The sequence below is a fragment of the Schistocerca cancellata genome, chromosome 1 (genome assembly GCF_023864275.1).
Source record: "Schistocerca cancellata isolate TAMUIC-IGC-003103 chromosome 1, iqSchCanc2.1, whole genome shotgun sequence".
NCBI classification, from domain to species: Eukaryota; Metazoa; Arthropoda; class Insecta; order Orthoptera; family Acrididae; genus Schistocerca; species Schistocerca cancellata.
The window spans coordinates 1,254,019,958-1,254,046,999 of record NC_064626.1 but is presented as its reverse complement, the minus strand read 5'-3'; the positions used below and the strand labels follow the sequence as shown (position 1 = coordinate 1,254,046,999).

The 27,042-nt window shown below is 40.6% G+C and overlaps 1 protein-coding gene across 1 annotated transcript in view; it reads right to left on the bottom strand.

The window, feature by feature from the left end:
- Positions 1-27,042, bottom strand: part of LOC126143752 (Down syndrome cell adhesion molecule-like protein Dscam2) — a 726,918-nt gene that overhangs the window by 202,025 nt on the left and 497,851 nt on the right. Inside the window, exons 18-20 of the mRNA XM_049915449.1 lie at positions 23,308-23,518; positions 8,449-8,582; positions 8,227-8,297 (exon numbers count right to left, since the gene is read on the bottom strand). Coding sequence (XP_049771406.1) covers positions 8,227-8,297; positions 8,449-8,582; positions 23,308-23,518 — 416 coding nt within the window. The remainder of the gene's footprint in view (positions 1-8,226; positions 8,298-8,448; positions 8,583-23,307; positions 23,519-27,042) is intronic.

Genomic DNA, 27,042 nt, shown 5'->3' with positions numbered 1-27,042 from the left:
TGTGTCTGTCGACCTGCCAGCACTTTCATTTGGTAAGTCACATCATCTTTGTTTTTAGATATATTTTTCCTTCGTGGAATGTTTCCTTCTATTATAACCATATCATTAATTTGAACCCAACAATTACGTTTGTTATTGTCGCCTTTGCATTTCGAAATCTTTCCTGTCGTCTTATTTCTCTTTTTTCTCTTTATTTTCTCTTTCTGTTTTTACCAGTAGTTTCACTTTGTATTCACCTTCCCCTTTTACCGTAATCTACTATACAATTTTATCCCGCCATATATATGCTCAACAATACGTAACCCACTTCCCAACCATAACCAAAAGATTTTATTTTCCGCTTTCAACACTACCGCTGCTATAAAATCCACCGTTTCTAGTTCAATAACAGCTGCTTTCACGTATTTAACAACCATTTCGGCTAGTTCTAATAACTTTAACTTTATTTCCACTTCCGTTTTTCGCACATCACTGATCATTTTAGCCGCTCCCCACAGGTTTTAACGTCATTTTTTCTACAATTGTTAGCCCCATTTTCGTAATCTTTCACCACAACACCACTCCTTTAATACGTTTTTTCGAAATTTTCTCGAAATTTTCCCGAATTTCTCCGTCCTTCAACGTCATTTTAGCCGCTCCCCACAGGTTTTAACGTCATTTTTTCTACAATTGTTAGCCCCATTTTCGTAATCTTTCACCACAACACCACTCCTTTAATACGTTTTTTCGAAATTTTCTCGAAATTTTCCCGAATTTCTCCGTCCTTTAACGTGATTTAGCGGCAACACAACCACCTAACCTTTTTGCACATCGCTGTCTACCAACCCAAGTTCAATACAAGATCAACTTAACCAACACTTTTCCGCCTTTTTTCATACCAGATCTCCAATTGCTTTCTAGTTCACCTTTATCTCTCCCCATATATTTCTATCTTTCTTTTTCATTTCAACCTCATGTTAAACTTTCCACCTTCTTATACCATGTCACCCTCACAACACCCCCACAACGACCCCATTAAGTTTTATTTACATTCCCTCCGCAAACATGCCTTCACCCTAGCCAGATTACGCTCACATATTTTATTCTCTCAGGCTTGTCTGACATTTGGCATAACCCCCAAAGGCCTCACACTTAAAGTTCCCATCTCTGGCTGCAACCCTTCTTTCCATCAGTCCCTATACCAGTTCCAAACTGAACAATCCATTGCCCTCACCCACCTAATCCTTCACCTACACATCAACTCAGCCAATGAACACACCCGTCAACTCCTATCCTTAATAAAAGTCCTCAATCTTTCCTCTCCCACATCCACACCGGCTATTCAGAGCATCCTCCTACAGGCCAACCGCCAATTAGAACAGCATGCCACCCTTCACCTCAAAAAACTATCCAATCTCCTGGTTTCCCACCTCCGGAAAGGCAACTCACTCACCCTTCACAACCTTTCCAGCAAACCTCAACCACCTCTCATTGCACACAAACCCAGTCTCTCCCATCTACTCAATCTCCCACTTCCAGCTCCACTCCCTCCAAAACCTCAAAATTCCGATCAACACAATCTGGCACCACAACACCCTAATTCAGTAGTTAACCTTTCCTCCAAACCTCTCTCCCAATCCGAAACCTCTGTCCTATCCAAAGGCCTCACCTTCAGCCCCACTCCCAGATTCAACCAAACAGCCCTCGTCAAAGATTTACTGTCCTACACTCGTACTCTCTGCTGGAAGTATCACTTTGCCACGAAGAAAAATGATCCTAATCCTACCCCTAATGATCCAACTCCCCAAGACACTATCCAAATTGAACCCTGCCTGGAACAGTTCCGTCCTCCGTCACAGCGGGACCCACCTCCTCTTCCTCAAAATCACCCTCTCCAAACCTTCCAGGAATTTCTGACTTCCAGCCTTGCCTCTCAATCCTTCTTAAAAAACCTTAATCCTACTCCCAACATCACCACTGCTGAAGCCCAGGCTATCCGTGATCTGAAGGCTGACCGGTCCATCGTCATTCTTCCGGCGGACAAGGGTTCCACGACCGTGGTACTTGATTGTCGGGAGTATGTGGCTGAGGGACTGCGTCAGCTTTCAGACAACACCACATACAAAGTTTGCCAAGGTAATCCCATTCCTGATGTCCAGGCAGAGCTTCAAGGAATCCTCAGAACCTTAGGCCCCCTACAAAACCTTTCACCTGACTCCATCAACCTCCTGACCCCACCAACACCCCGCACCCCTACCTTCTACCTTCTTCCTAAAATTCACAAACCCAATCATCCCGGCTGCCCCATTGTAGCTGGTTACCAAGCCCCCACAGAACGTATCTCTGCCTACGTGGATCAACACCTTCAACCCATTACATGCAGTCTCCCATCCTTCATCAAAGACACCAACCACTTTCTCGAACGCCTGGAATCCTTACCCAGTCCGTTACCCCCAGAAACCATCCTTGTCACCATTGATGCCACTTCCTTATACACAAATATCCCGCACGTCCAGGGCCTCGCTGCGATGGAGCACTTCCTTTCACGCCGATCACCTGCCACCCTACCAAAAACCTCTTTCCTCATTACCTTAGCCAGCTTCATCCTGACCCACAACTTCTTCACTTTTGAAAACCAGACATACCAACAATTAAAGGGAACAGCCATGGGTACCAGGATGGCCCCCTCGTACGCCAACCTATTCATGGGTCGCTTAGAGGAAGCCTTCTTGGTTACCCAGGCCTGCCAACCCAAAGTTTGGTACAGATTTATTGATGACATCTTCATGATCTGGACTCACAGTGAAGAAGAACTCCAGAATTTCCTCTCCAACCTCAACTCCTTTGGTTCCATCAGATTCACCTGGTCCTACTCCAAATCCCATGCCACTTTCCTTGATGTTGACCTTCACCTGTCCAATGGCCAGCTTCACACGTCCGTCCACATCAAACCCACCAACAAGCAACAGTACCTCCATTACGACAGCTGCCACCCATTCCACATCAAACGGTCCCTTCCCTACAGCCTAGGTCTTCGTGGCAAACGAATCTGCTCCAGTCCGGAATCCCTGAAGCATTACACCAACAACCTGACAACAGCTTTCGCATCCCGCAACTATCCTCCCCACCTGTTACAGAAGCAAATAACCAGAGCCACTTCCTCATCCTCTCAAACCCAGAACCTCCCACAGAAGAACCACAAAAGTGCCCCACTTGTGACAGGATACTTTCCGGGACTGGATCAGATTCTGAATGTGGCTCTCCAGCAGGGATACGACTTCCTCAAATCCTGCCCTGAAATGAGATCCATCCTTCATGAAATCCTCCCCACTCCACCAAGAGTGTCTTTCCGCCGTCCACCTAACCTTCGTAACCTCTTAGTTCATCCCTATGAAATCCCCAAACCACCATCCCTACCCTCTGGCTCCTACCCTTGTAACCGCCCCCGGTGTAAAACCTGTCCCATGCACCCTCCCACCACCACCTACTCCAGTCCTGTAACCCGGAAGGTGTACACAATCAAAGGCAGAGCCACGTGTGAAAGCACCCACGTGATCTACCAACTGACCTGCCTACACTGTGATGCGTTCTATGTGGGAATGACCAGCAACAAACTGTCCATTCGCATGAATGGACACAGGCAGACAGTGTTTGTTGGTAATGAGGATCACCCTGTGGCTAAACATGCCTTGGTGCACGACCAGCACATCTTGGCGCAGTGTTACACCGTCCGGGTTATCTGGATACTTCCTACTAATACCAACCTATCCGAACTCCGGAGATGGGAACTTGCTCTTCAATATATCCTCTCTTCCCGTTATCCACCAGGCCTCAATCTCCGCTAATTTCAAGTTGCCGCCACTCATACCTCACCTGTCATTCAACAACATCTTTGCCTCTGCACTTCTGCCTCGACTGACCTCTCTGCCCAAACTCTTTGTCTTTAAATATGTCTGCTTGTGTCTGTATATGTGTGGATGGATATGTGTGTGTGTGCGAGTGAGTACCCGTCCTTTTTTCCCCCTAAGGTAAGTCTTTCCGCTCCCGGGACTGGAATGACTCCTTACCCTCTCCCTTAAAACCCACATCCTTTCGTCTTTCCCTCTCCTTCCCTCTTTCCTGATGAGGCAACAGTTTGTTGCGAAAGCTTGAATTTTGTGTGTATGTTTGTGTTCGTTTGTGTGTCTGTCGACCTGCCAGCACTTTCATTTGGTAAGTCACATCATCTTTGTTTTTAGATATATTTTTCCTTCGTGGAATGTTTCCTTCTATTATAACCATATATATATATATATATATATATATATATATATATATATATATATATATATATATATGAATATAATAGAGGGAAACGTTCCACGTGGGAAAAATATATTTAAAAAGAAAGAATATATTTAAAAAGAAAGATGATGAGACTTACCAAACAAAAGCGCTGGCAGGTCGATAGACACACAAACAAACATAAACATACACACAAAATTCTAGCTTTCGCAACCAACGGTTGCCTCGTCAGGAAAGAGGGAAGGAGAAGGAAAGACAAAAGGATATGGGTTTTAAGGGAGAGGGTAAGGAGTCATTCCAATCCCGGGAGCGGAAAGACTTACCTTAGGAGGAAAAAAGGACAGGTATACACTCGCACACACACACATATCCATCAGCATATACACAGACACAAGCAGACATTTGTAAAGGCAAAGAGTTTGCTCCCTTAAAACCCATATCCTTTTGTCTTTCCTTCTCCTTCCCTCTTTCCTGACGAGGCAACCGTTGGTTGCGAAAGCTAGAATTTTGTGTGTATGTTTATGTTTGTTTGTGTGTCTATCGACCTGCCAGCGCTTTTGTTTGGTAAGTCTCATCATCTTTCTTTTTAAATATATATAAAAAGAAAGATGAGAGACTTACCAAACAAAAGCGCTGGCAGGTCGATAGACACACAAACAAACACAAACATACACACAAAAATCTAGCTTTCGCAACCAACGGTTGCCTTTTATATATATATATATATAAAATTAATGTGTTACAATCGCTATTTACTAACAGTTAAAATTACTCTTCTTTTAAAAATAGTTGAAATTACAAAATTTGTGGCATAATTAAAATTCATATTATTAATTGCACAATATAACGCTAATTATTACATTTATTTCTAGATTGATTTACAAAATAATGATATCTTTTAACAAAGATTCTTCTTTCGTAAAGAAAGTTTGTAACTCTTTTGCTTTGTAAGCTCTTTGGAATAACGTGAGTACCGCAGAATGTAAGTAGTGGTGAGCATGCCTCTGATGGTAGTAGACATTTTCTAAGTTTGTCACCAAGAATGTAATTATTGGTTTTTTTGAATGTGGAAAATGTAAAAATGGTGTGATGTTGAAAGATGTGACAAAGAATAAAATTCAAGAATAATACAGGCAAATCTTCATCAGTTATTTAGTCATCAAGAACCTACAAAATCAAAATTTCAGCTGCAAGAATGTACCCCTAGACAAGACTTCAAGCCATCAACAGCAACAACAAAATAATGAAGATAAGTAAAAAGTTATTCTTTTGTATATCTTACACCTCTTGAAGTTTCCGAAATTTATGCAAAGACAGAGAATTTTAACAGTGATGTGTGGGAGGGTAAGGTTACAGTTGTTACACTTTCAATGGAGAAGCGGAACACTTTGTTCTCACCTTCAAATAACAGATGGTCAAGCTTCACACCTCCTACACATGGAAATAGGCACTGCAACTCCTCCTCATCCCCTATTGCTCCAACCTACACGATGGAGCATCATGGGTGGAACTTTTTGCATGGCTGCCACCACCAGATCCTGCTTCACTTGCTCCACCCACCACAGCATCCAGTGCCACCAATGGTACACAAGTATTGCTTAGCCCACATGATCTTGTTCTTTACAGGGTTTTTGGATAATGTCAGCACTGGGAGTGAGGCGAATCCAGAAATAGATTGACACAAAAATGTATCTAATTGCAGGTCTCATTGCTTTACAGCTCTGTCACCAGAATCAAATTTGCATTTGTTGTTTGCCCCATGATTCTGCTGCTTTTCTCCCCCCAGATTCATGGGACCATGCAGCCTTTGCAGCCGCCCGCTGGTGCTGCCGTGGCAACCAAGGGCCAGCCAATGGAAGTCGCACCCTCCACTCCGCCAACGCCACTCTCCAACCCAATGGACCTAGACGCTCCATTGCCCTCGCCGTCATTGCCCAGGAGGTTCCCTGCATCCTGGGCAGTGTTTTCGGGAGGACGTTCCTCTGCTCTTGCAAGCCAGATGGCGGGACAGCCAAGAGTACACCATCCTCCACAGCTACAGCTCTGGGCTCATGTCTATGTCCAGCTTCTTGCCCCCCCCTCCCCCCCCCCCCCCCTGTAGATGACAATGGTGCCGTGTTTCATGGGGGGAGGAATGTGCTAATGTATGCCTTTGCCTGCACACCGGTTGGCCCTAGGAAACTTTATATAACAGGCACCGAACTAGGTGCGCTTATGACAAAAGAAGACCAAGACACACCCCCAGTCTATGCAACAATAATGTCCACTGGACAGCATGCGTACAGGCCACTGCTGCCGACTGAGCGGTCAATTTCTCAATCTCAGCACCTCATTATGGCACATCAGGACTAAGTTCATGTTGCACCTCAATACATTCCACTGTGCTTCAGTCTTCCACAGTGATAGTCATCACCTCACACCTTAGCTAACTGTAAGGGAACATTAGTCATTGTATATAGTTGTGATATGGACACAGACAAGATTCAAGAATTAGTAAAAGTTATTTGATTGCTGTTAACCACAGAACTTCAGACTGGACATCACTGAAGTTAATTACTCAATTGGTTCCTGTAATAAAGTGTATTTTAACCATGTGTGCATTTTGTGTTGTTGCGAGAGGAAACAGGCCACACACTTATCATACCACCCTCTCCCCATCCAACCAGGAACCACAAAACTTTACAAGAGGGCACAGCCATAACAGTAACAATGCTTTTCCTTTACATTTTACATGTATATGTATATAGCACATATATGTTACAGAAACATATAGCCTATGTTGGAATCAACATTCATTAGAATTAGTGTAAAAATTTGTAGTAAATTGATCAAGAATTTTTTGAGATTTTCGGTAACAACATTTCCCCTTTATATATTACATATATCTTTACATATTATATATATAACTGACAAACTAAATGCACATTTTTTTTTCTTTTTTCTTTTTGTTACACCAAAAGTACCATTACCGTCCACAATTCTGAACACAGCAAAAAAGAGTCAACCAAATCAGTCAGGCCATTCTCAAGTGATGATCTTTCACAACCAATTTTAGTTTTCAACTTTTATGGTGGATTTTCCAAAAATTTTCTGTCATGCAAACCTTGTCGTGACTATAACGGGGAAAAAAAGTTGATGAGCTTTCATACATGTGGTGATGATGATGATGAGTCCCATACTTCTTTACAGAGCGTAGGGGAGCGACGCGGGAGACCCGCGCCGCCTTACTAGGCAAGGTCCTAGTGGAGGTGGTTTGCCATTGCCTTCCTCCGACCGTAATGGGGATGAATGATGATGATGAAGACGACACAACAACACCCAGTCATCTCGAGGCAGGAAAAATCCCTGACCCCGCCGGGAATCGAACCCGGGACCCTGTGCTCGGGAAGCGAGAACGCTACCGCGAGACCACGAGCGGCGGACTTCATACATGTGGTAGTTGACTTTAATTTATATAGCTATGCCAGCATCAGTCTCCAATTAGTGGACCACTCCCATTGTCTATTACAATGTTGGTATCTTCTGCACACATTATGTGTGATACAAACTCAGAGGCTACATTGAATGGTGTGTGTGAAATGAACAATAGTAACCATCAAATTTTATTAACTGAAGTAAACACTACCTTGTGAACAAGAAACAAATATTTCTAAATTCAGCAAATATGGATATAAGAATTGTGAAATGTGTATGAAACTTCAAATTTGTGGCCTGATATCCTAATGAAAGAATTTATCCAAATGTCAGTTGCCTGATAATGATTGCAACTTCTGCTAAAATGGATTATGCCAATTAATATACAACTTATTCATATCAGTTTATGTGCAAAGTTAATTATTGTACTATATTATGTTTCAGACTGTGAGAAAATTAATATGTAATCTTTAAAAATGTTGTAGTTGATACTCTACAAGTATTTATTTACAATGATATGGATATTTAATGAAATAAGTGAAAACATACCTTCCAGGTAATGAGCAGTTCATCAGGTTTAATAATTTCAGCATGTACATCCTGAGGTGGTCCAACTGGAGCTAAAGTATCATTAAAAATGAAAATTAGTGCACGCACTCAAGAAATAAATAAATATTATTTTGCATTTATGTATCACATAAGTATTAAGAACTTTCAGCAATATGATGTATGTCAGTAATGTATATTTAACAGGCTGTTTCTTGACATTACCTTCTTCTTGGGTTTTTACAGTAAGTGGGTCTGTGAAGGCACTGGATTCAATAGCATTCATGGCAAGCATTCTGAACTGGTAGGTAGTTGCTGGATGTAAGTTCCTTATAACTGCCATTCTTTTAGAATCAACACTGAAATGTAACCATCATCATTTACTGAGAGCAAACAATATCTTCCGAAAATTCTTGATATATTTTTTTATGTGTTACACTAAAGATGAAGAACAATTGTGAATGCAGAAATAAAAGTTGTTAAGAGAACAGCTTATTAATCACATCAACTAATATATGAGCAGTAAAAAGTTTCATAAAAACATCTGAGATATTGTTCATTTATAGAGCAACACTGTCATCTCTTTCCTGGGAACCATGCACACCAGTCAAGGTACGAGCCGAGTATGAGGTTAAAGGTCCATATGGTGGGATAAGGTGCAGATGACATAAGACATGATATGGAATAACAATCTTTATTTGCTCAAATGGTATATAGTAACAAGTCACGTCTGTGTGAGTCAAAACCATAGGATGTACTTACTACACACAATCACCTCCAAAGATAGTTCATTTTGAACCAAGATTTATTGTCAGTGTGATTACACAAAATAGTAACCATCCCCACCTCCATAGTGCCCTTAATGTGGGTGATTAGAAGGTCCATTGACGTTGCGATAAGATGACATCTGTGCAACAGTGTGGTGGTGGGTGATGCGTCATGGGCATCAGGCAGGATGGCATCCAGGTTAGATGTGTTGGAGGAATTGTGGTCTGGCTCCCGTCACACAACATAAAAGTGGTAATCTTACAGGTATACAGGTAGGCGTCATGTCCTGCCACAATGGGACTGAAGCAGAATGTCAATTGTTCCTCGACTGCGGTGGCAGAGGGGTGTGATGTTCTGGGGACAATGATTGTGAGGAGACCACTGGGGAACAGCCAAAATGTCATGGCTGCCATGTCCATGCCACTGGGCAGTTCGTAAGAACATATGAAATCCCAGTTGATAAAACCATTCCCACCATTGTGTTCAGGATGTTGACATTCGATGGCCAGAAACATACTGAGCAGTTTGATGCCAAGGTCATTTGGTAGGAAGTCTTTGGAGCTGAGTTGTACTAGGAAATTATTGAGGAAATTATTGGCAGTCACAGTGTGTCTAGTCTAGTTGTCATCTTGGGTGGTGGAGGTTGCTGTTCCATTGGTGGATGGGTCATCCTGAAGCATCCACACAGGTTTCAGACAGTTGATAGATATTGTGCTGGGTCTTCCATTCAGTAGGGTTCCAAATGTATGTGTGCCAAATTTTAGAATCTTTTGCAGAACTGTACAGGGAGGCAGTAACATGGCTAATGGACTCCTGACGTATTAAGTGTAACCCGGAAACCCACCACCCGAAGGCACAAGTCAAGGAGTCTGCAGCCTATACGGTCACAGAACCCCCTGAGCCTCTGATTCAGACCCTCCACTCGGCTCTGCACCGAAGGACCACAGTAGGTTCTGTCGACGATGCTGCAGATGGTGAGATCTGCATTAATCTCGCAAGCATGACTGGCAGTCTTTACCATTTCTGCTTGCCTCCTGAAACCAGGGAGAATGAGTGCAGTCTGCGAGTACCTTGTGGATGAAAACTTTAGGGGGCTGTGAAATTTTGGAGATGATCTCTTCAGCTGTGTTCTTTTACCCTGGTCATAAAATGGGAAGTTCAGTGGTTTTCTGTCAGTGGCACCTGTAGTATGAAGTTGGTGGAAAGGAAGGGCAAGTGCCTTGCCATACACAACATCAGTGAGGGAGGCCCACTTTTGTAGGTGGTGCTTATGCCTAACAGCAGCCACAGGAAAGCTTCTGTCCAATGACCATCATGGCACACCAGGGTAGCTTTTAGTGTGTGATGCTATCTCTCCACAAGGCCATTGCTCTGTGGGTGATGAGCAATAGTTTGGTAACGACAAGTGCCACAGGGGTTACATAGATCACTGAACAGGGTAGATTCAAACTGTCAGCCTTGGTTGGTGTTTATGGGAACTGGACACCCACACTGGGAAATCCAAGTGTGAGTGAAGGTTTGGGCTGTTTATTCTGCTGATATGTATTGGATGAGAATGCCTTCTAATCACTGCATGACATGGCTGCTGATTGAAAGGATGTATCGGTAACCCTGAGATTCAGGGAGGCGATACGACCAGGACAAGGTGCACATGTTGGAACTATCCTTTGGGTGTTTTAAACTGTCTGAGGGATGGTGGTGTGTAGTGTTCCACTTTGATTTTTTGACAAGTTATGTATGTGTTTGTCCACTCCTTGTAATCTTTCTTGACATCCAGCTACAGAAAACAATCTGTAACGAATGTCCCATCAGTCGAACAATGGTATATAACAAGTTGTGCAGCTGATTGAAGATTATCAGTTGAGGTACAAAGGAATGAGTTCAGTTCTGTGACACATCACACAACATCTGTCTTCTTGTGCCCCATACCAAACAAACATTTGATTTTAAGATTAGTAGTTGCATCATTGAGGAGATCTTGGAGCCATTTATCTTGTTGTTGAGCCTCCATGAATTTATTGTAGTTGACTGGTGTGGAGATGATATTGATCCATGAGAGGTGACAGGTGATGAAATTGTCCACACCTTTAAAGGGATGTATGTCAGTTTTAAATTGTGCAATGTAATCTAGGTGGTGGAAACGTCTGGGGCACAAGTCTTTTGATGGGTTGCTGATTGGTCTGCTAGTGGTCAGTGGCCTGTATAGATGACTTATTCGCCTGCTTTCTACATCATCCTCAAACTGACAGATTCCCTAATAGAGTCACAGTCACTGGCAGATCATTTGCTTTGAGAAGGAGTCAGTTTCCATGAAAAAAAAAATCTAAGTGGTTGCTGTAGGCCTGCCACTTCATGGTGGAGGACTGCACCAGTATCAAAATCATTCACACCGGACATAGTGGTTAACTGCACTTAGGAAGTGGGTGTGCCAGAGTCGATGCCATAGTGAGACAGTTTTTGAGCTGGCCAAAGACTTTCTGGATGTCGGTGGCCCATGTCAGCTTCTGTTTACCAATAGTGTTTTTTTCTTTGAGGGCCACTGCAAATGGGACCTAAGAGTGGCTCCCCGCGGGTGGTGGTGCAATAGAAATTGATCATCCCTAGAAATCAATGTAATTCCTGGTAATCTTGGAAGTGGTAGGTTGTGAATGAGTTCAGTTTGTTGTAATACAGGGCAGATGCATACAGCATGACTGAGAAAAGTAACCTCAGTTGTCGGAGTTGGCTTTTTTATCATTAATTATGGTTTTTTGCTGTAAGTACATCAACAACTTTTTTGAGGTGAGAGTTGTGTGTGTCATTATCTTGGGAAAACATGAGGCTGTCATTGAGATAAGCATAGCAGAAGGGCAGTGAAACAGAACAGGGTTCATTTATGGAGCAACATTGTCATCTCTTACTTGGGCACTGTGTTCAGCAGCCAAAATGGTAGCAGAGTATGAGGCAGGATATGGTGTGGAGGACATATAACATGATATGATATGGAATAACAGTACTTTATTTGCTCAAATGGTACATAATAATAAGGTATGTCTACACAAGTCAGAACCATAGAGCATACTGACTACACATAACAACACCACAGAAAGTCCACCATAAAGCCAGGTTGATTGTCAATGAAGTTATACAACATTATGTCCCCACAGATACTCCTTTCCCCCATAGTGCAGAGCACTTGTGGAAGGTGAGTGCTGTGGTCTGATGATGGTGTGATAAGATAAAACTGTTGCCATATTTGGACTGCATTTTTGAGGCCATATGGAATAAAGAGGCATTCAAGATATCCAAAAGGTGGTATGATTTCTGGCTTTTGCACATCTTTTGTGCTTACTGGTATCTGGTGGTAAGTTTGTGTGCAGTCCAGTTCTTATGTCTGTTCCAAACCTTAAAAGCAATATTTGATGACATGTTTCTGGTATGACAAGTGAAGAATCCTGTGGACAAATCACAAGGCAGGCAGAAAGTTATCAATGTGAAACAATGGCATGTATTGTAACAATGTGCAAGGACCGAATGAAATCAGCTTTAGACATTCCAGCTAAAGAATTACATCACTGCAACTACCTAAAAGCCAAAAAAGCGTATAGGAAGGCAGTAGAGGAAGCAGAAAAAAAAACAATGATACATACATTAAAGAGGCCCAAAATCCTTGTAAAGCTGCCTGGAATCTTGTAAATGAGAACAGAAAGAAGACTACCTCCTGCTTAAATTCATGTAGCCCTGATGACTTCAATGAATATTTTGTCAGAATAGTGGAAAAGACAGTGAGTGAAATTCCACACTCTGACCTAGATCCGACTGCAAACATAAGAAATGCAGACAGTTGCAGTATTCAAAACTGGAAGGAAGTACACGCTGAAGACATGATAAAAATTGTGATCTCCTACAAACACTCAGAAAGTGTAGACATCTATGGCATGTCCTGCACACTGCTAAAGAAAATTATTTCAGAATTAGCTCAGCCTCTAGCCATAGCAATAAACAAATGTCTATCTTCTGGTGTCTTCCCAGACTTCCTTAAACTGGTGCACACAGTACCAATATATAAGAAGGGGGATCCATGCGAGGTGTCCAGCTTCAGACCAATCTCAGTGGTACCAGTACTAGCCAAAGTTACTGAGTCTGTGATGCACTGCCAGGTACTGAATTACTTTGAGGAAAACAACTTATTCCAAAACACACAGCACAGATTTCCCAAAGGGAGATCAACAGTGACAGCCACACTGGACTTACTAAAAACGATTCGACAGAGTTTTGAAGAGAGAAAGTGTGTGGCACTGACGCTCTGTAACCTCAGCAAAGCCTTTGACTGCATCTCACACACAACACTAATAGCCAAGTTAAGATGGTATGGTGTTGGAGGTGTTGTTCTATCGACACTCCAATCTTATTTGGAAAACTGAAAGCAGGTAGTATCAGTGCATGGAGCAACTTCTCTTGAACAAAAACTGGAACATGGAGTGCCCCAAGGATCAGTCTTAGGACCTCTCCTATTCCTCATATATGTCAATGATATGAGTTGTAATAGTCAAATGTTGCAGTTTGCAGATGACACTACCCTTACTGCCAAAGGACATACAGCCGCTTTGCAGATGACACTACCCTTATTGCCAAAGGACATACAGCCGCAGAAGCTCTTGGTGCATCAAATTTGATGTTTGAAGAAATAAAAGAATAGTTCGTCATAAACAAAATGAAGATAAATGAAGAAAAACCCCAACATCTGATATGCAGTCTAACCAACATTGAAGACCAAGAAAACATGGAGACTGTCACACTGCTGGGCTTCAAGATTGACAGTAAACTTTCCATGAATGATCACACTGCATATGTATGCACCAAACTTTCTCGGGTACTATACCTCCTGAGGAAGCTGAAGAGGGTAATAACTGACCAGTTTCTCACAATAGTCTACCATGCACTCTTCCACAGCCACATTAGCTGTGGACTACTGTTGTGGGGACACTCCTCAGGCAGCAAATATGTGTTGCTATTTAAAAAAAAAAAAAAAAAAAAAAAAAAAAAAAAAAAAAAAAAAAGCGCGATCAGAATCATATCCTCTAGCAAAAGACTGGACCACTGTAAGCCTATTTTCACCAGGCTAGGCATAATGACTGTTTTTAGCCAGTATGTGTTTTTCTGCCTCATTTACATAAAAGAAAATCAAAGGAATTTTAGCATAAGACAAGAAATACATAATCATGACACTCGCTGTAAGACGAACATTGAAGTGTCAAGGTGTCACCTTTCAAGTACACAAGACAGCTTTCCAACAGTCGCCATAAAAATGTACAATCAACTGCCTCCAGAAGTGAAATCCCTGCCACCTAAATTATTTCGGAAAAAAATTGCTCAGGACTTGAAACAACATCCCCTATATTCCTTGGAAGAGTTTTTCAACAGTGGTTCTAGTGAATGGACAAAATAATAAATATTGTTATGTTTTATATATAATTTTGCCTAAATTTAATCTTCTTTTTATGTTCTCAGTTAACTGCACATTTAATTTTGTGTTTTACTTAAAGTACATATTTTGCCAAAATGAAACTTTATGTGTGTGATGTACATGGTCTTGTAAACATTTTGCTTTATGGTATTTTCATTTGCTGCTATGAAGTTTTACTTTCCTGTTTAGTTATATTTCATTTTCTCTATGTTCTATGTGTTTTTGTGCACTGCATAAATATTTTCTTTTATTTGCAATATAAATTTTGTATATGGTGTTGTATAAATGTTTGTTGATAAACATCGTATATGTGATGCAGTCTGTCCAGCCATGGCTGGTAAAGGATGAAGATATAGTAATAAAGTAATAATAAAGAACACTGAAGACAGATTCTCCTGCAAGGATGTGGGTAAAGTCCTGGATATTTGGTTTTGTGTCACTGTCAATTGTGGAATGTGCATTAATAATTCTATAGTCACCGCATAAACAAAAATTACCATCTTTTTTTGGCACTAGTTTTGTGGTTGAAGTCCATGAACTGTCCAAAAGTCTGACTATACCAGCCTTTAATAATTCATCAGCCATTGTCTTGCCCATGCAAAGTTTTTCTGGTGGCAGTTGGTGTGGTCACTTATCATGTCCACATGTCATACTGCTCTGTCATTTAGACAGAGCACCATGACAAATTTTGCAAAATACAGTGTGTATCAAAAAGCATCATCCAATTTAAAAAAATCACAACTATTATGTTATTTGAGATATGTGCATGAACAATGTACTGTTGGAAAGACTCTCAAGTTTAACATGGTTCCTCATAGGTAGCAGCAGTGCTTGCCCACCCTCAGTTCTAGTAAAAATGATGTCAGGACAACAGAAAGTGTTCTATGTTCTATGTTTGTCACAGTGTGGGTCAGTGATAACTGTACATTGTGGCTTTCATACATGGTATGGTGTGGATCCTCCCACAGCACAGATGATTAGATAATGGCAAGAAGAATTCTGATAAACAGGTTGTTTATGTAAAGTCAAATTGCTGGGCCATCCCCACTGTCTGACACAGACATCAGCTGCATCTGCCATAGTTACATAAGGAGTCCGCAGAAATCTGTTTGCCGTGCAGCTCAAAAGCTCAATGTGCCCCCAATGTCCATCTGGCATGTATTGTGTCAACATTTACACATGAAACCATACAAAATTCAGCTCCTGCAAGCTCTTTGTAAAATGTGTGGAGTTCTGTAATATCATTCTTGGCAAGATGGAGGATGACAGTTTTGTTCCATGCTTAGTGTTTAGTGATGAGGCAACATTCCATTTAAATGGAAAGGTGAACTGTCATAATGTGAGAATATGGGGTACAAAACAACCACATGAAGTTGTACAACATGAGAGGGTCTCTCTTTTGTGCAGTTTCATGGGAAAAGGTGTATGGTCCACTTTTCTTTGCCAAGAACACTGTTAGAAGAAGCACATATCTTGATATGCTTGCAAACTTTCTTTTCTCACAGTTAGAGACTGATTTCAACAACTTCATTTACCAACAGAATAGGGCACTGCCACACTGAAAGTGTGCGAATTTTTAAATCAAAGTATTCAAATGGCTCTGAGCACTATGGGACTTAACATCTATGGTCATCAGTCAAATCAAAGTATTACTGAAGAATCGGTCACACAGGACCAAATGATTCAGTCTGACATTACTGGCCTCTAAGGTCACTGGGCCTGACTGAGTGATTATTTCTTGTGGGGTTTATAAAAAACTCTGTTCATGTGCCTCCATAACCAACAACAATGAATGAACTTAGGCATCACATAAAGGCAGCTGTGGCAGCTATAACTCATGACATGCTCGCTGCCGTGTGGGAACAATTTGAACACCGCATTGATATCTGCCATGCATCTCATGGGGGGCATTCTAAACACCTATGAAAAGGCATAGAAAAACTTTTTGAGTTTCCCATTCATCAAAAAATAAAATTCATTGCATATGTTTATTAGATTCAGAAATGCAGACATGCCAAATTGGATGATTCTTTTTTATATACCCTGTACAAGAAAATATGATGTAAGTGTTATGTTTGTGGAGGGCCTCAGTTTACCAATTTGTGAATGTCCTTTATTACCACTAGTGTATTTGAATAAAGATAGTTTATCAGCAGTGTTCATTCATGGAAAGACTTTTAGGGAGAGATGTTTGAGTTAAATGAGGTGGGAGGTATTCGACATGGAAGAATTTTTAGTGGTTTTAATATATACTATGTGAACTCAAGTATTTGCTAGACCCACATTTCCTGTTCTTCAAAACATCACTGTTTAAACTTCTCTTCTACAGTCCTTGCTTTCCAAGATGTCAATCATTGACCTCATTTTCTTCCTTGCTTTTAAATCTACATGTTGACTAAATATCTTCTTAAAATGTTGAGAATGCTCTTAAGATTTTAACAGCTAATCTCTTCCAGAATGAGATTTTCACTCTGCAGCAGAGTGTGCGCTGATATGAAACTTCCTGGCAGATTAAAACTGTGTGCCCGACCGAGACTCGAACTCGGGACCTTTGCCTTTCGCGGGCAAGTGCTCTACCAACTAAGCTACCAAAGCACGACTCACGCCCGGTACTCACAGCTTTACTTCTGCCAGTATCTCACCTCCTACCTTCCAAACTTTACAGAAGCTCTTCTGCGAACCTTGCAGAACTAGCAGTCCTGAAAGAAAGGATATTGCGGAGACATGGCTTAGCCAGAATGAGATTTTCACTCTGCAGCGGAGTGTGCGCTGATATGAAACTTCCTGGCAGATTAAAACTGTGTGCCCGACCGAGACTCGAACTCGGGACCTTTGCCTTTCGCGGGCAAGTGCTCTACCAATTGAGCTACCGAAGCACGACTCATGCCCGGTACTCACAGCTTTACTTCTGCCAGTATCTCGCCTCCTACCTTCCAAACTTTACAGAAGCTCTTCTGCGAACCTTGCAGAACTAGCACTCCTGAAAGAAAGGATATTGCGGAGACATGGCTTAGCCACAGCCTGGGGGAGGTTTCCAGAATGAGATTTTCACTCTGCAGCGGAGTGTGCACTGATATGAAACTTCCTGGCAGATTAAAACTGTGTGCCCGACCGAGACTCGAACTCGGGACCTTTGCCTTTCGTGGGCAAGTCCTCTACCAACTGAGCTACCGAAGCACGACTCACGCCCGGTACTCACAGCTTTACTTCTGCCAGTATCTCGCCTCCTACCTTCCAAACTTTACAGAAGCTCTTCTGCGAACCTTGCAGAACTAGCACTCCTGAAAGAAAGGATATTGCGGAGACATGGCTTAGCCACAGCCTGGGGGAGGTTTCCAGAATGAAAACCTCTTCATGATGCATAAAGTCTCTTTTACAGTATCTGCCATAAGTGTTGGGGATGACAATCTTCATTACGCTTTCACACTTACTAAATGAATTTGAGACAGAATGAACTCATCCATAGATTGTATTAACTTAATGGTTGACACGGATTCTGAAAAAGTTAGTCTTGGCAAAGTCAGCTTGCACTTTTCTCACATGACTTCATGGATCAAGGCAATAAGATAGATGCTATATTTCTTGACCTCTGAAAAGTATTTGACTCAGTGCCATATCAATTTTTATTAAGGAAAGTGCAGTCATATGAGGTATCAAACAAAATTTGTGACTGGATTGAGGATTTATTGGTAGGGAGGATGCAGCATATTATCTTGGATGGAGAGTCATTGAAAAGTGTAGAAGTTCCTTCAGGAATGGGCCAAAGAAGTGTGTTGGGACGTTTGCTGTTCATATTGTTTGCTAATGACCTGAGAGATAATATTAATAGTAACCTCAGACTTTTTGTAAATGATGTTACTAACTGTAATGAAGTGCTATCTGAAATAAGCTGCAAAATATTCAGTCAGAGACTGCCTCTGTAGCTGAAAGGTTATCGGTGCTGCCTTTGGTGTGGAATGACCCATGTTAAATTCCTGGCACTGCCTCAGATTTTTTCTGAGGTGGAGAGGTCTGGTACAGAGTCCATTCAACCTCTAAGAGGCCAAACAAGGAGCTGCTTGAATAAAGAAGCAGCAGTGTCATTAGGATTCATCTACTGACAATAATAGCTGGAGGGATTGGCGACATGCTGATCACATGTCCAATGATCATATATTGCTCCTCATACTGCCTTGTAGGCAATAGTTGGCCAGTCAGAACAGACCTACGTTCTAATCTGTGAGCGCTACTTTACTTTTTTATTCAGTCAGAACTTGGTAAGATTTCAAAGTCACAGACAGATTGGCAACTTGCTTTAAATATTCAAAACTGTAAAACTTTGCTCTTCACAAAATGAGAAAATGTAGTATCCTGTAACTACAGTATCAATCTTACAATTGGAACTAGTCAACTCATACAAATACCTTGATGTAACAGTTTGTAAGAATAGGAAACGGAATGACTTCAAAGGCTTATTTATAGATAAGGTAGGTGACAGAATTCAGTTCATTGGTAGGATCCTGTGAAAAAGAAATCACTCTACAGAGGACACTGCTTATGAAACCTCATGTGATCCATTCTGGAATATTGCTGAAGTGTTTGGGACCCCATACCAAATAATTATATGTGGGTATGTTGAGTGGGCTCAAAGAAGAGCAGCACAAATCATGAATTATTTGTTTTATCCATGGAACAGGGTCACAGAAATGATGAAAAACCCAAATTGGCAGTCTCTTTAACATAGAGGACAACTATTGCATGGAAGCCTAATTACAAAGCTTAAGAACCAGTATTATGTGTGGAATCTAGGAATACACAATAGCATTCTTTGTATAGTTCCCCTAGGGGCCATGAAGACAATATTAGACAAAGTACCACATACACAAGGAGGCATTTAAGGAGTCATACGCAAATGTAATGGGATGTAACCCCGGTACATGGCGCAATGCATTTTACAGTGGTTTGCAGAGTAGGCGTGTAGATGTAGATGTATATGTATACAGTGCAATGGAAGTATACACAAATCCTGACTTGGGAAATGGCCTTTTGATGTATGGATTTGCATAAGATTATGGCCATAGTGCTTAAAATACTTTTTAGAGGGTTATTTCCAGAATGTAATTGCCCCAATAAGTGCATGGAGGAAGCAATTCTTCAATACTTGGCACTTGTCCTAATGTCTGTGCAACAAGTAGCCACATGACTGTCTGGAGGTTGTTATATGATAACCTGCTGTATCCATACTATTTATAACATATGTAGGCAGTATCAGCAGTTGATTTTCCTGCTTGGGTACACTTCTGCATATGGGTTAATGGATGAGGTGGCATTTCAGCATGATCAGATTGTAAATTTCTGCATTCAGCATGTATGGTCTAAAGTGAATCCTCAACAAATACTGAAGCAAAGCATTATCAACAGATATTCAGTCAACTTTTTGGCTAACCTTGCTGGTGACTATTTGGCAGGGTCTCATATCCTTCCACTTAGGCTCAACAGATGAACTTGCAATGCTGTCTTACAGAATACTGTAATCGATCTGCCAGAATATATGCTTTCATGAATGCCTGTTCTTTTATAAATAACAGATCCTGTGACAGATGGGTATAGGAACAGGTGGACAGTTTCCATTGCCCCCAAATTCTCTGGACTTTAATTTGTGGAGCATTTGACTGCTTTTGAGTACTAAATCATTGTGCAAGTTGCTGAGAGTTATCATATCAGAAGGATATGGCTGAAGAGAAAACAAGTAATATATTTCTAAACATATAAGCAAGTGGATTAGTTCAGCTACGAGTCAAATTTGTCCACATTTGTTTCAGGTGATTCTATAAATGTAATAAACATTCTCACAAACAAACAACTGAGTGGTGCTGTCTATAATGAACTGTGTTTGTAATTCTTCAAGCTATTAATGAGGGTTATGACCTACACACATTCCTAATCTTTGCACAATAACACAGTTATTAAATAGAATCTGGCTCATAAAATGATAAACAGCACTATCACTGACTGAATTTCATCACAATTAAGGTTTGTGGAGTAACTGTAGTGTTTCAGTCTCCACACACACACTCTTCCTTTGCTAGTCTATTTCACACTTATTACTTGTACATAAGCCCACTTCTTGAATGCAATCACTTTATGATTTCCACAGATAAATCTTTTAGTCTGCTTCCTATTTACACAATCTATCTTCACCATCCTGTACTCAGTATAATGACTACTGCATTCCAAATCTGCTTGGATTGGCATCCCACTGCAGACTTCCTCCACCTCTATACTCAGCAAACCATTGTGAAGTGCACAGCGGACACGTCCCATTGTAGCAACTTCAAGATCTTTTTCCCAATCCATTCACTTATGGACATGGAAAGAATGACTTTTTAATTGCCTCTGTGCATGCTGTAATTAACTTAATCTCCTAACAATCTCTAAAGGAGTGATACATAAGCAGTTGTAGTATATTCCTGGAGTTATCATTTAAGGCCAGTTATTAAAATTTTGGCAGTGGGCTTTCTTTGAATATTTACATCTATCTTTGAGTCTGCCAATTCAGCTCTTTCTACATCTCCATGACACTCTCCCATGGCTTGAACAAAAATTTGAGCATTCATGTTGACTTTCTCTATATTCGTTCAATGTCCCCTGTTAGTTATATTTGGAATAGGTCCCACATGCTTAAGCAATATTCTAGGATGGGTTGCATAACTGATCTGCAAACAATTTCCTTTGTAGACTCACGGCTTTTCACCAATATTCTATCAAGAAACCAAAGTCTGCTGCCCACTTTATCCATGACTGAGCCAACATGATCATTCCATCGCCCTACAAAGTGTTACAGCCAGGTACTTGTTTAAGTTGGTGAATTCTTACAGTGACTCATTGCTATTATAATCATAGGATAATACATTTCTTCATTTTGTGAAGTGCACAATTTTACATTTCTGCACATTTAATGCAAGTTCCCAATTTTTACACCACTTTCAAATCTTATGGAGATCTGACTGAATATTTATGCAGCTTCTTTCAGGTAGTACTTCATTATAGATAAATGCATCATCTGCAAAAAGTCTGAGGTTATTATTAACATTGTCTGCAAGGTCATTAATATAAAACATGAACAGAAAGGGTCACAACACTTTTCCCTGGGGGACACCTTAAGTTACTTCTACATCTGATGATGTAGACAACTTGCTGCATCCTCCCTACCAAAAGGTTGTCAGTCCCATCCCAAATTTCTTTTGATACCCCATATGATCATGCTTTTGACAATAAGCAGAGATGTGGTAATGAGTCAAATCCTTTTTGGAAATCAAAAAAATGCTGCATCTACCTGACTGCCTTGATCCAAAGCTTTCAGTACGTCATATGAGAAAGGTGCAGGCTGGGTTTCAAATGATCGATGTTTTTGGAATTTGCGCTGGTTGACATTGAGCAGGTCATTAAGGTACCTCATTATGTTTGAGCTCAGAATACATTCTAAGATTCTAAAACAAACTGGTGTCAAGGATATTGGATGGTATTTTGTGGGTTACTGATACTACGCTTCTTGCAGATGGGTGTGACCTGTGTTTTTTTCTAAGAATTGGGCACTATTTTTTGTTTGAAGTATACAACAGATTATGTTTACAAGAGGGACTAACTCAGCTGCAAATTCAGTATAGAATCTGACAGGGATTCTAGTGGCCCCTATAACTTTGTTCAGCTTTAACAATTTCAGCTGTTTCTCAACACCACTGATATTAATACTTGTTTCATTCATCTTTTCAGTGCTATGAGGATTAAATTGGGGCATTCTCCTGGGTTTTCCTTTGTAAAGGAACATTTGAAAATGGAGCTATGCACTTCAGCTTTTGCTTTGCTACCCTCAATTTCAGTTCCTGTCCACTCACTAGGGACTGGATACTAACTTTGGCATCACTAACAGCCTTTACATATGACCAGAATTTCTTTGGGTTTTGGAAATATAATTTGACAACATTCTGCTATGGTAGTCATTGATGGAATCACACATTGCTCTCTTGATAGCCAAATACATTTCATTCAGCATCTCTCTATTTATAGCCCTACATTTTCTTTTACACCTATTATGCAGTAATCTCTGTTTCTTTAGACATTTCTCTACAGTGACTGTATGCCAAAGTGTGTCCCTTCCATTATAAACTGTTCTACCAGGTACTTACCTAGCCAGTGCATGGTTAACTATTCTTTCAAATTTGAGCCATAGCTCCTCTACATGCTCCTGCCCTGTGCTGAAAGTTTCAAGTTCCTCACTGAGATATGACAATATTGAGTTTTTAATTTAGTTTACTGAACACATGTATCTTTCTGCTTGTTTTAGTTGTCTTTTATACTCTGGTTATCATTATTGCCATAACTGCATCATGGTTACTAATACCAGTGTCAATGTGGACATCCTCAAAGAGGTCAGGTCTATTTGTTGCCATAAAATCCAAAATAATTCCATCATGAGTGAGGTTCTGTACTATCTGTTCCAGGTAGTTTTCAGAGAAGGCATTCAGTAATGTTTCACAGGATGTCTTATTACACTCATCACTAACAAAACTGTAATACCACTTGACAATCCATACAACTTAGGGTGAGTAAAAGATGTCTGAGAAACTTCCAAAAAATAGTTGTCATGTAATTCACTACCAAACTCAAAGAGGCACAAAGTCAAGATTACATTAGTCTGCCCTGAGACACTTACTATATAGGTACACCAATGTAACTTTCATTGCTTGTTTTTGTTCAATCAGTACAATTTTCTAAGTTATGCTTAACCTCAGAAAATTATTCCAAATGACATTAAAGAGTAGAAATATGCTCAATTTGTTTCTGAAACTAGCAATGATACAAAAGGCAAAAGTTGCAATGTAGTTACTCACTTTTTTGTTCTTAAGTTACCCAGACCTGTGGGAATAGAGATGTTGACAACATCTGCATGCTGCCAATCATTAGCAAGGCTGATTCCTCGTTTGTACTGTATTAGATATCCTGTCAGTGGACTATGGCCATCAAATGGTTTGTGCCATGACAAATGAGCTGACCTACTGTTAATTTCAGTCACTTCAATATCAAGTGGAGGATCAGGTGGTTCTGAAAAATAAGAAAAGTTCAACATTTCTTAAAAATAACAAATATAGCTACATGAAACAATGGAAAAAACTGTTGGAAAATTAGCCATCGGTCAACAAGGCCTTCATCAAAAATAGACAGCCCCCCCCCCCCCCCCCTTGACACACACATGCATGACCACAGTCTCTGGCAGCTAGTGATGAACTGAGTATGGTTCCAACTGCCAGAGACTGTGGTCATGTGTGTGAGAGTTGCGTTTGCATGTGTGTGTTGTCTATTTTTGACAAGACCTTGTTGGCTGAAAGCTAACTTTCCAACAGTCTTTTTGTTGTGTATTTCTGCAACTCAGCATCTCCATTATATGGTGAGTAGCAACTATCCTTTTCATAATACTGAAATATAGGTACATGTTAAGACAGACACTGAGTGTACTGATATAGCAGATGGAAAGTTAAATACGGTATAATCATAATACCAAGCAGTTATTCAGGAAATGAAGTTCCATTTACATTGCCTGAAAAAAAAAAAGAGAAGGAAAAGAAGTGAAGCACCCAGAAGACAAGGTTGGATGTCAGTATAGCTTCATCATATACACACCATCAGCAGCTGTGTTGAAGATTAGAGTTGCAATTCTCTTTGACAGACAGAATAGCCACAAGAGTGCATTAGTGTTATTCTTGTTAGTGTTGTTACAATATCTGGTAGGGTATATAAGGGGCATGAACAGCATCACATGTTGAATGATCATGTGGACACAGAGTTGCTGCATGCTCGTGTCAGACAGCATTACTAGCATCTGACAGAGTTTGAAAGGGGACTCATGTGGATTTCCATGTGGCTAACCAATTGAAACATACAATATTCATATTTGTGGGGCACTCAGATCTGGCAGTGGCACACTTTTGGATTGCATGGGAATGTGAGAGCAAGCACACTCATCATCACTGTTCTGGTCAACCTTGTCTAACCACCAAACAGGAGGATTGCCTTATTGTGCACAAACCATGTCATAATGCCTTCTCACTCATGCCTACCATCCAAAAGTAAATAATGGAATCCTTTCAACATTCTGTGTCATCCTGCACCATTGATCAGAGCATGGCAACAGCCAGCCTAGTGAGTTACTGTTCCATGCCTATGTCGCTGTTGTGTAACACAAACAACTGCGCTTGGAGTGGTGCCATGGCCAGGAAGCATGAACCATTGATGGAAGCAATGAATCATGGTTCTGTAGTACACCAGACAACCATTCTCAGGAAGTATGATGGCAACCTGTGGAGATGTCCCACTCTTCCAGTGTTTAGAAGAGACAAAGCAGTGTTTTTTCTGGCAGCACGATCTGAAGAGCTACTGGGTATGATTTCAGGTCTTCACTGGTAGCACTGGAATGAGCTCTGATTGTACAAGGGTATGTCACTGACATCTTACATCCTCCTTTGTTACCTCTCATGCAACAGCATTGTAGTGTGATTTATCAACAGGACTACACTCACCCAGACATGGCAAATCCACCAGGAAAGGATGCAATGGATTTATGACACCCTGCCCAACCAAATAAGTGCATGTATTCATAGTGGAGAGTGTGCAGTGTCATACTGATAAGTGAAGACATATTGCCAAGTTGTTCCACAATTTGACTCGATACTGTAATCACTGAAATGAAATCACATACCGTCCCAGAGCATGAAGTTTATTTTATGTCCTCCTCTTCTTCTAAGTCCCTCAATGTTTTACCAGGCAGTGTATACTGGCTTAAGGCCTTCCAACAGTGTTGTAGGCCAGTGTAGAATTAACCTGGTTTCTGTCTGTTACAATTTATTTTCGTATGAAAGAAATAATTTGGATGGAAAAAAGCTTTTTGAATTATTTGTTACAAAAATGTTACATAGTTCATCAAGGGTTAGAGTTTAATGGTCTCTGTTATCAATGCCACTGAGTATACATCAAAGTTAACAATGGTGTTATATGTCAAGTAAAATATAAATTCTTGGAAATCATGGCCTAACCTCATATTATCTACCATATATCTTACCCTTAATGAAACAAGGCCCTGGGAATAGATGACATTCTGTCAGAACTACTGATAGCCTTGAGAGAGCCAGCCATGACAAAATTCTTCCACCTGGTGTGCAGACACCCAGAAGAATATAGCAATTCCAATTCCAAAGGAAGCAGCTGCTCACAAGTGTGAAAATTACCAAACTATCAGTTTAATAAGTCCTGGTTGCAAAATGCTAACATGAATTCTTTACAGAATAATGGAAAAACTGTTAGAAACTGACCTCAAGGAACATCAGTTTTGATACCAGAGAAATGTAGGAACATGCAAGGCAATACTGACCCTAGTACTTATCTTAGAAGATGGGTTAAGGAAAGGAAAACCTAAATTTATAGCATTTGTAGACTTAGAGAAAGCTTTTGACAATGTTGACTGGAATACTCTCTTTGAAATTCTGAAGGTAGCAGGGGTAAAATACAGGGAGTGGAAGGCTATTTACTACTTTTACAGAAGCCAGAAGGCAATGATATGAGCCAAGGGGCATGAAAGCAGGCAGTGGTTGAAAAGGGAGTAAGACAGGGTAGTAGCCTATTCCAAATGTTATTTGGTATGCACATTGAACAAGCAGTAAAGGAAACCAAAGAAAAATTGGATCAGGAATTAAAGTTCAGAGAGAAGAAATAAAAACTTTGAGATTTGCCAGTGACACTGTAATTCTGTCAGAGACAGCAAGGTACTTGGAAGATAAATTGAATGAAATGGACATTGTCTTGAAATGAGGATCTAAGTTGAACATCAACAAAAACAAAACAAGGATAATGAAATGTAGTCAAATTAAATGAGATGATGCTAAGAGAATCAGATTGAGAAACAAGACACTTCAAGTACCGTAGTAGACGAGTTTCGCTGTTTGGGCAGGAAAATAACTGATAGTGGCCAAAGTAGAGAGGATATAAAGTGAAGACTATCAATGACAAGGAAAGTGTTTCTGAGGAAGAAAAATTTGTTAACATCGGTGTTAGAAAGTCTTTTCTGAAAGAATTTATATGGAGTGCAGCCATGTAAGAGGATGATAAATAGTTTAGAGAAGAAAGTGAATATAATATTTTGAAATGAGATGCTGCAGAATAATGTAGAAGATTAGATGGGTAGATAAGGTAACTAATGAGGAAGTACTGAACAGAAATGGGGAGAAAAGAAATTTGAAGCACAACCCAACTGGAAGAAGGGATTGATTGACAGGACATATTCAGAGACATCAAGGGATCACCATTTTAGTGTTGGAGGGAAGTATTGAGAGGGGGGGGGGGGGTAAAAATCATAGAGGAAGACCAAGAGATGAGTTAGGTTAGCAGATTCAGAAGGAGGTAAGTTGCAGTAGTTATTAAGATATGAAAAGGTTTGCACGGGATCTATCCTGGAGATGAAGAGCTGCATCAAACCAATCTTTGGATTGAAGGCCACAACAACATTAATAACACTTTGTTTTACTTTTTGTCTTTTATTCTCTTCTTCATACCTCCCTTTTTCCTCTGTTCTTCTATCT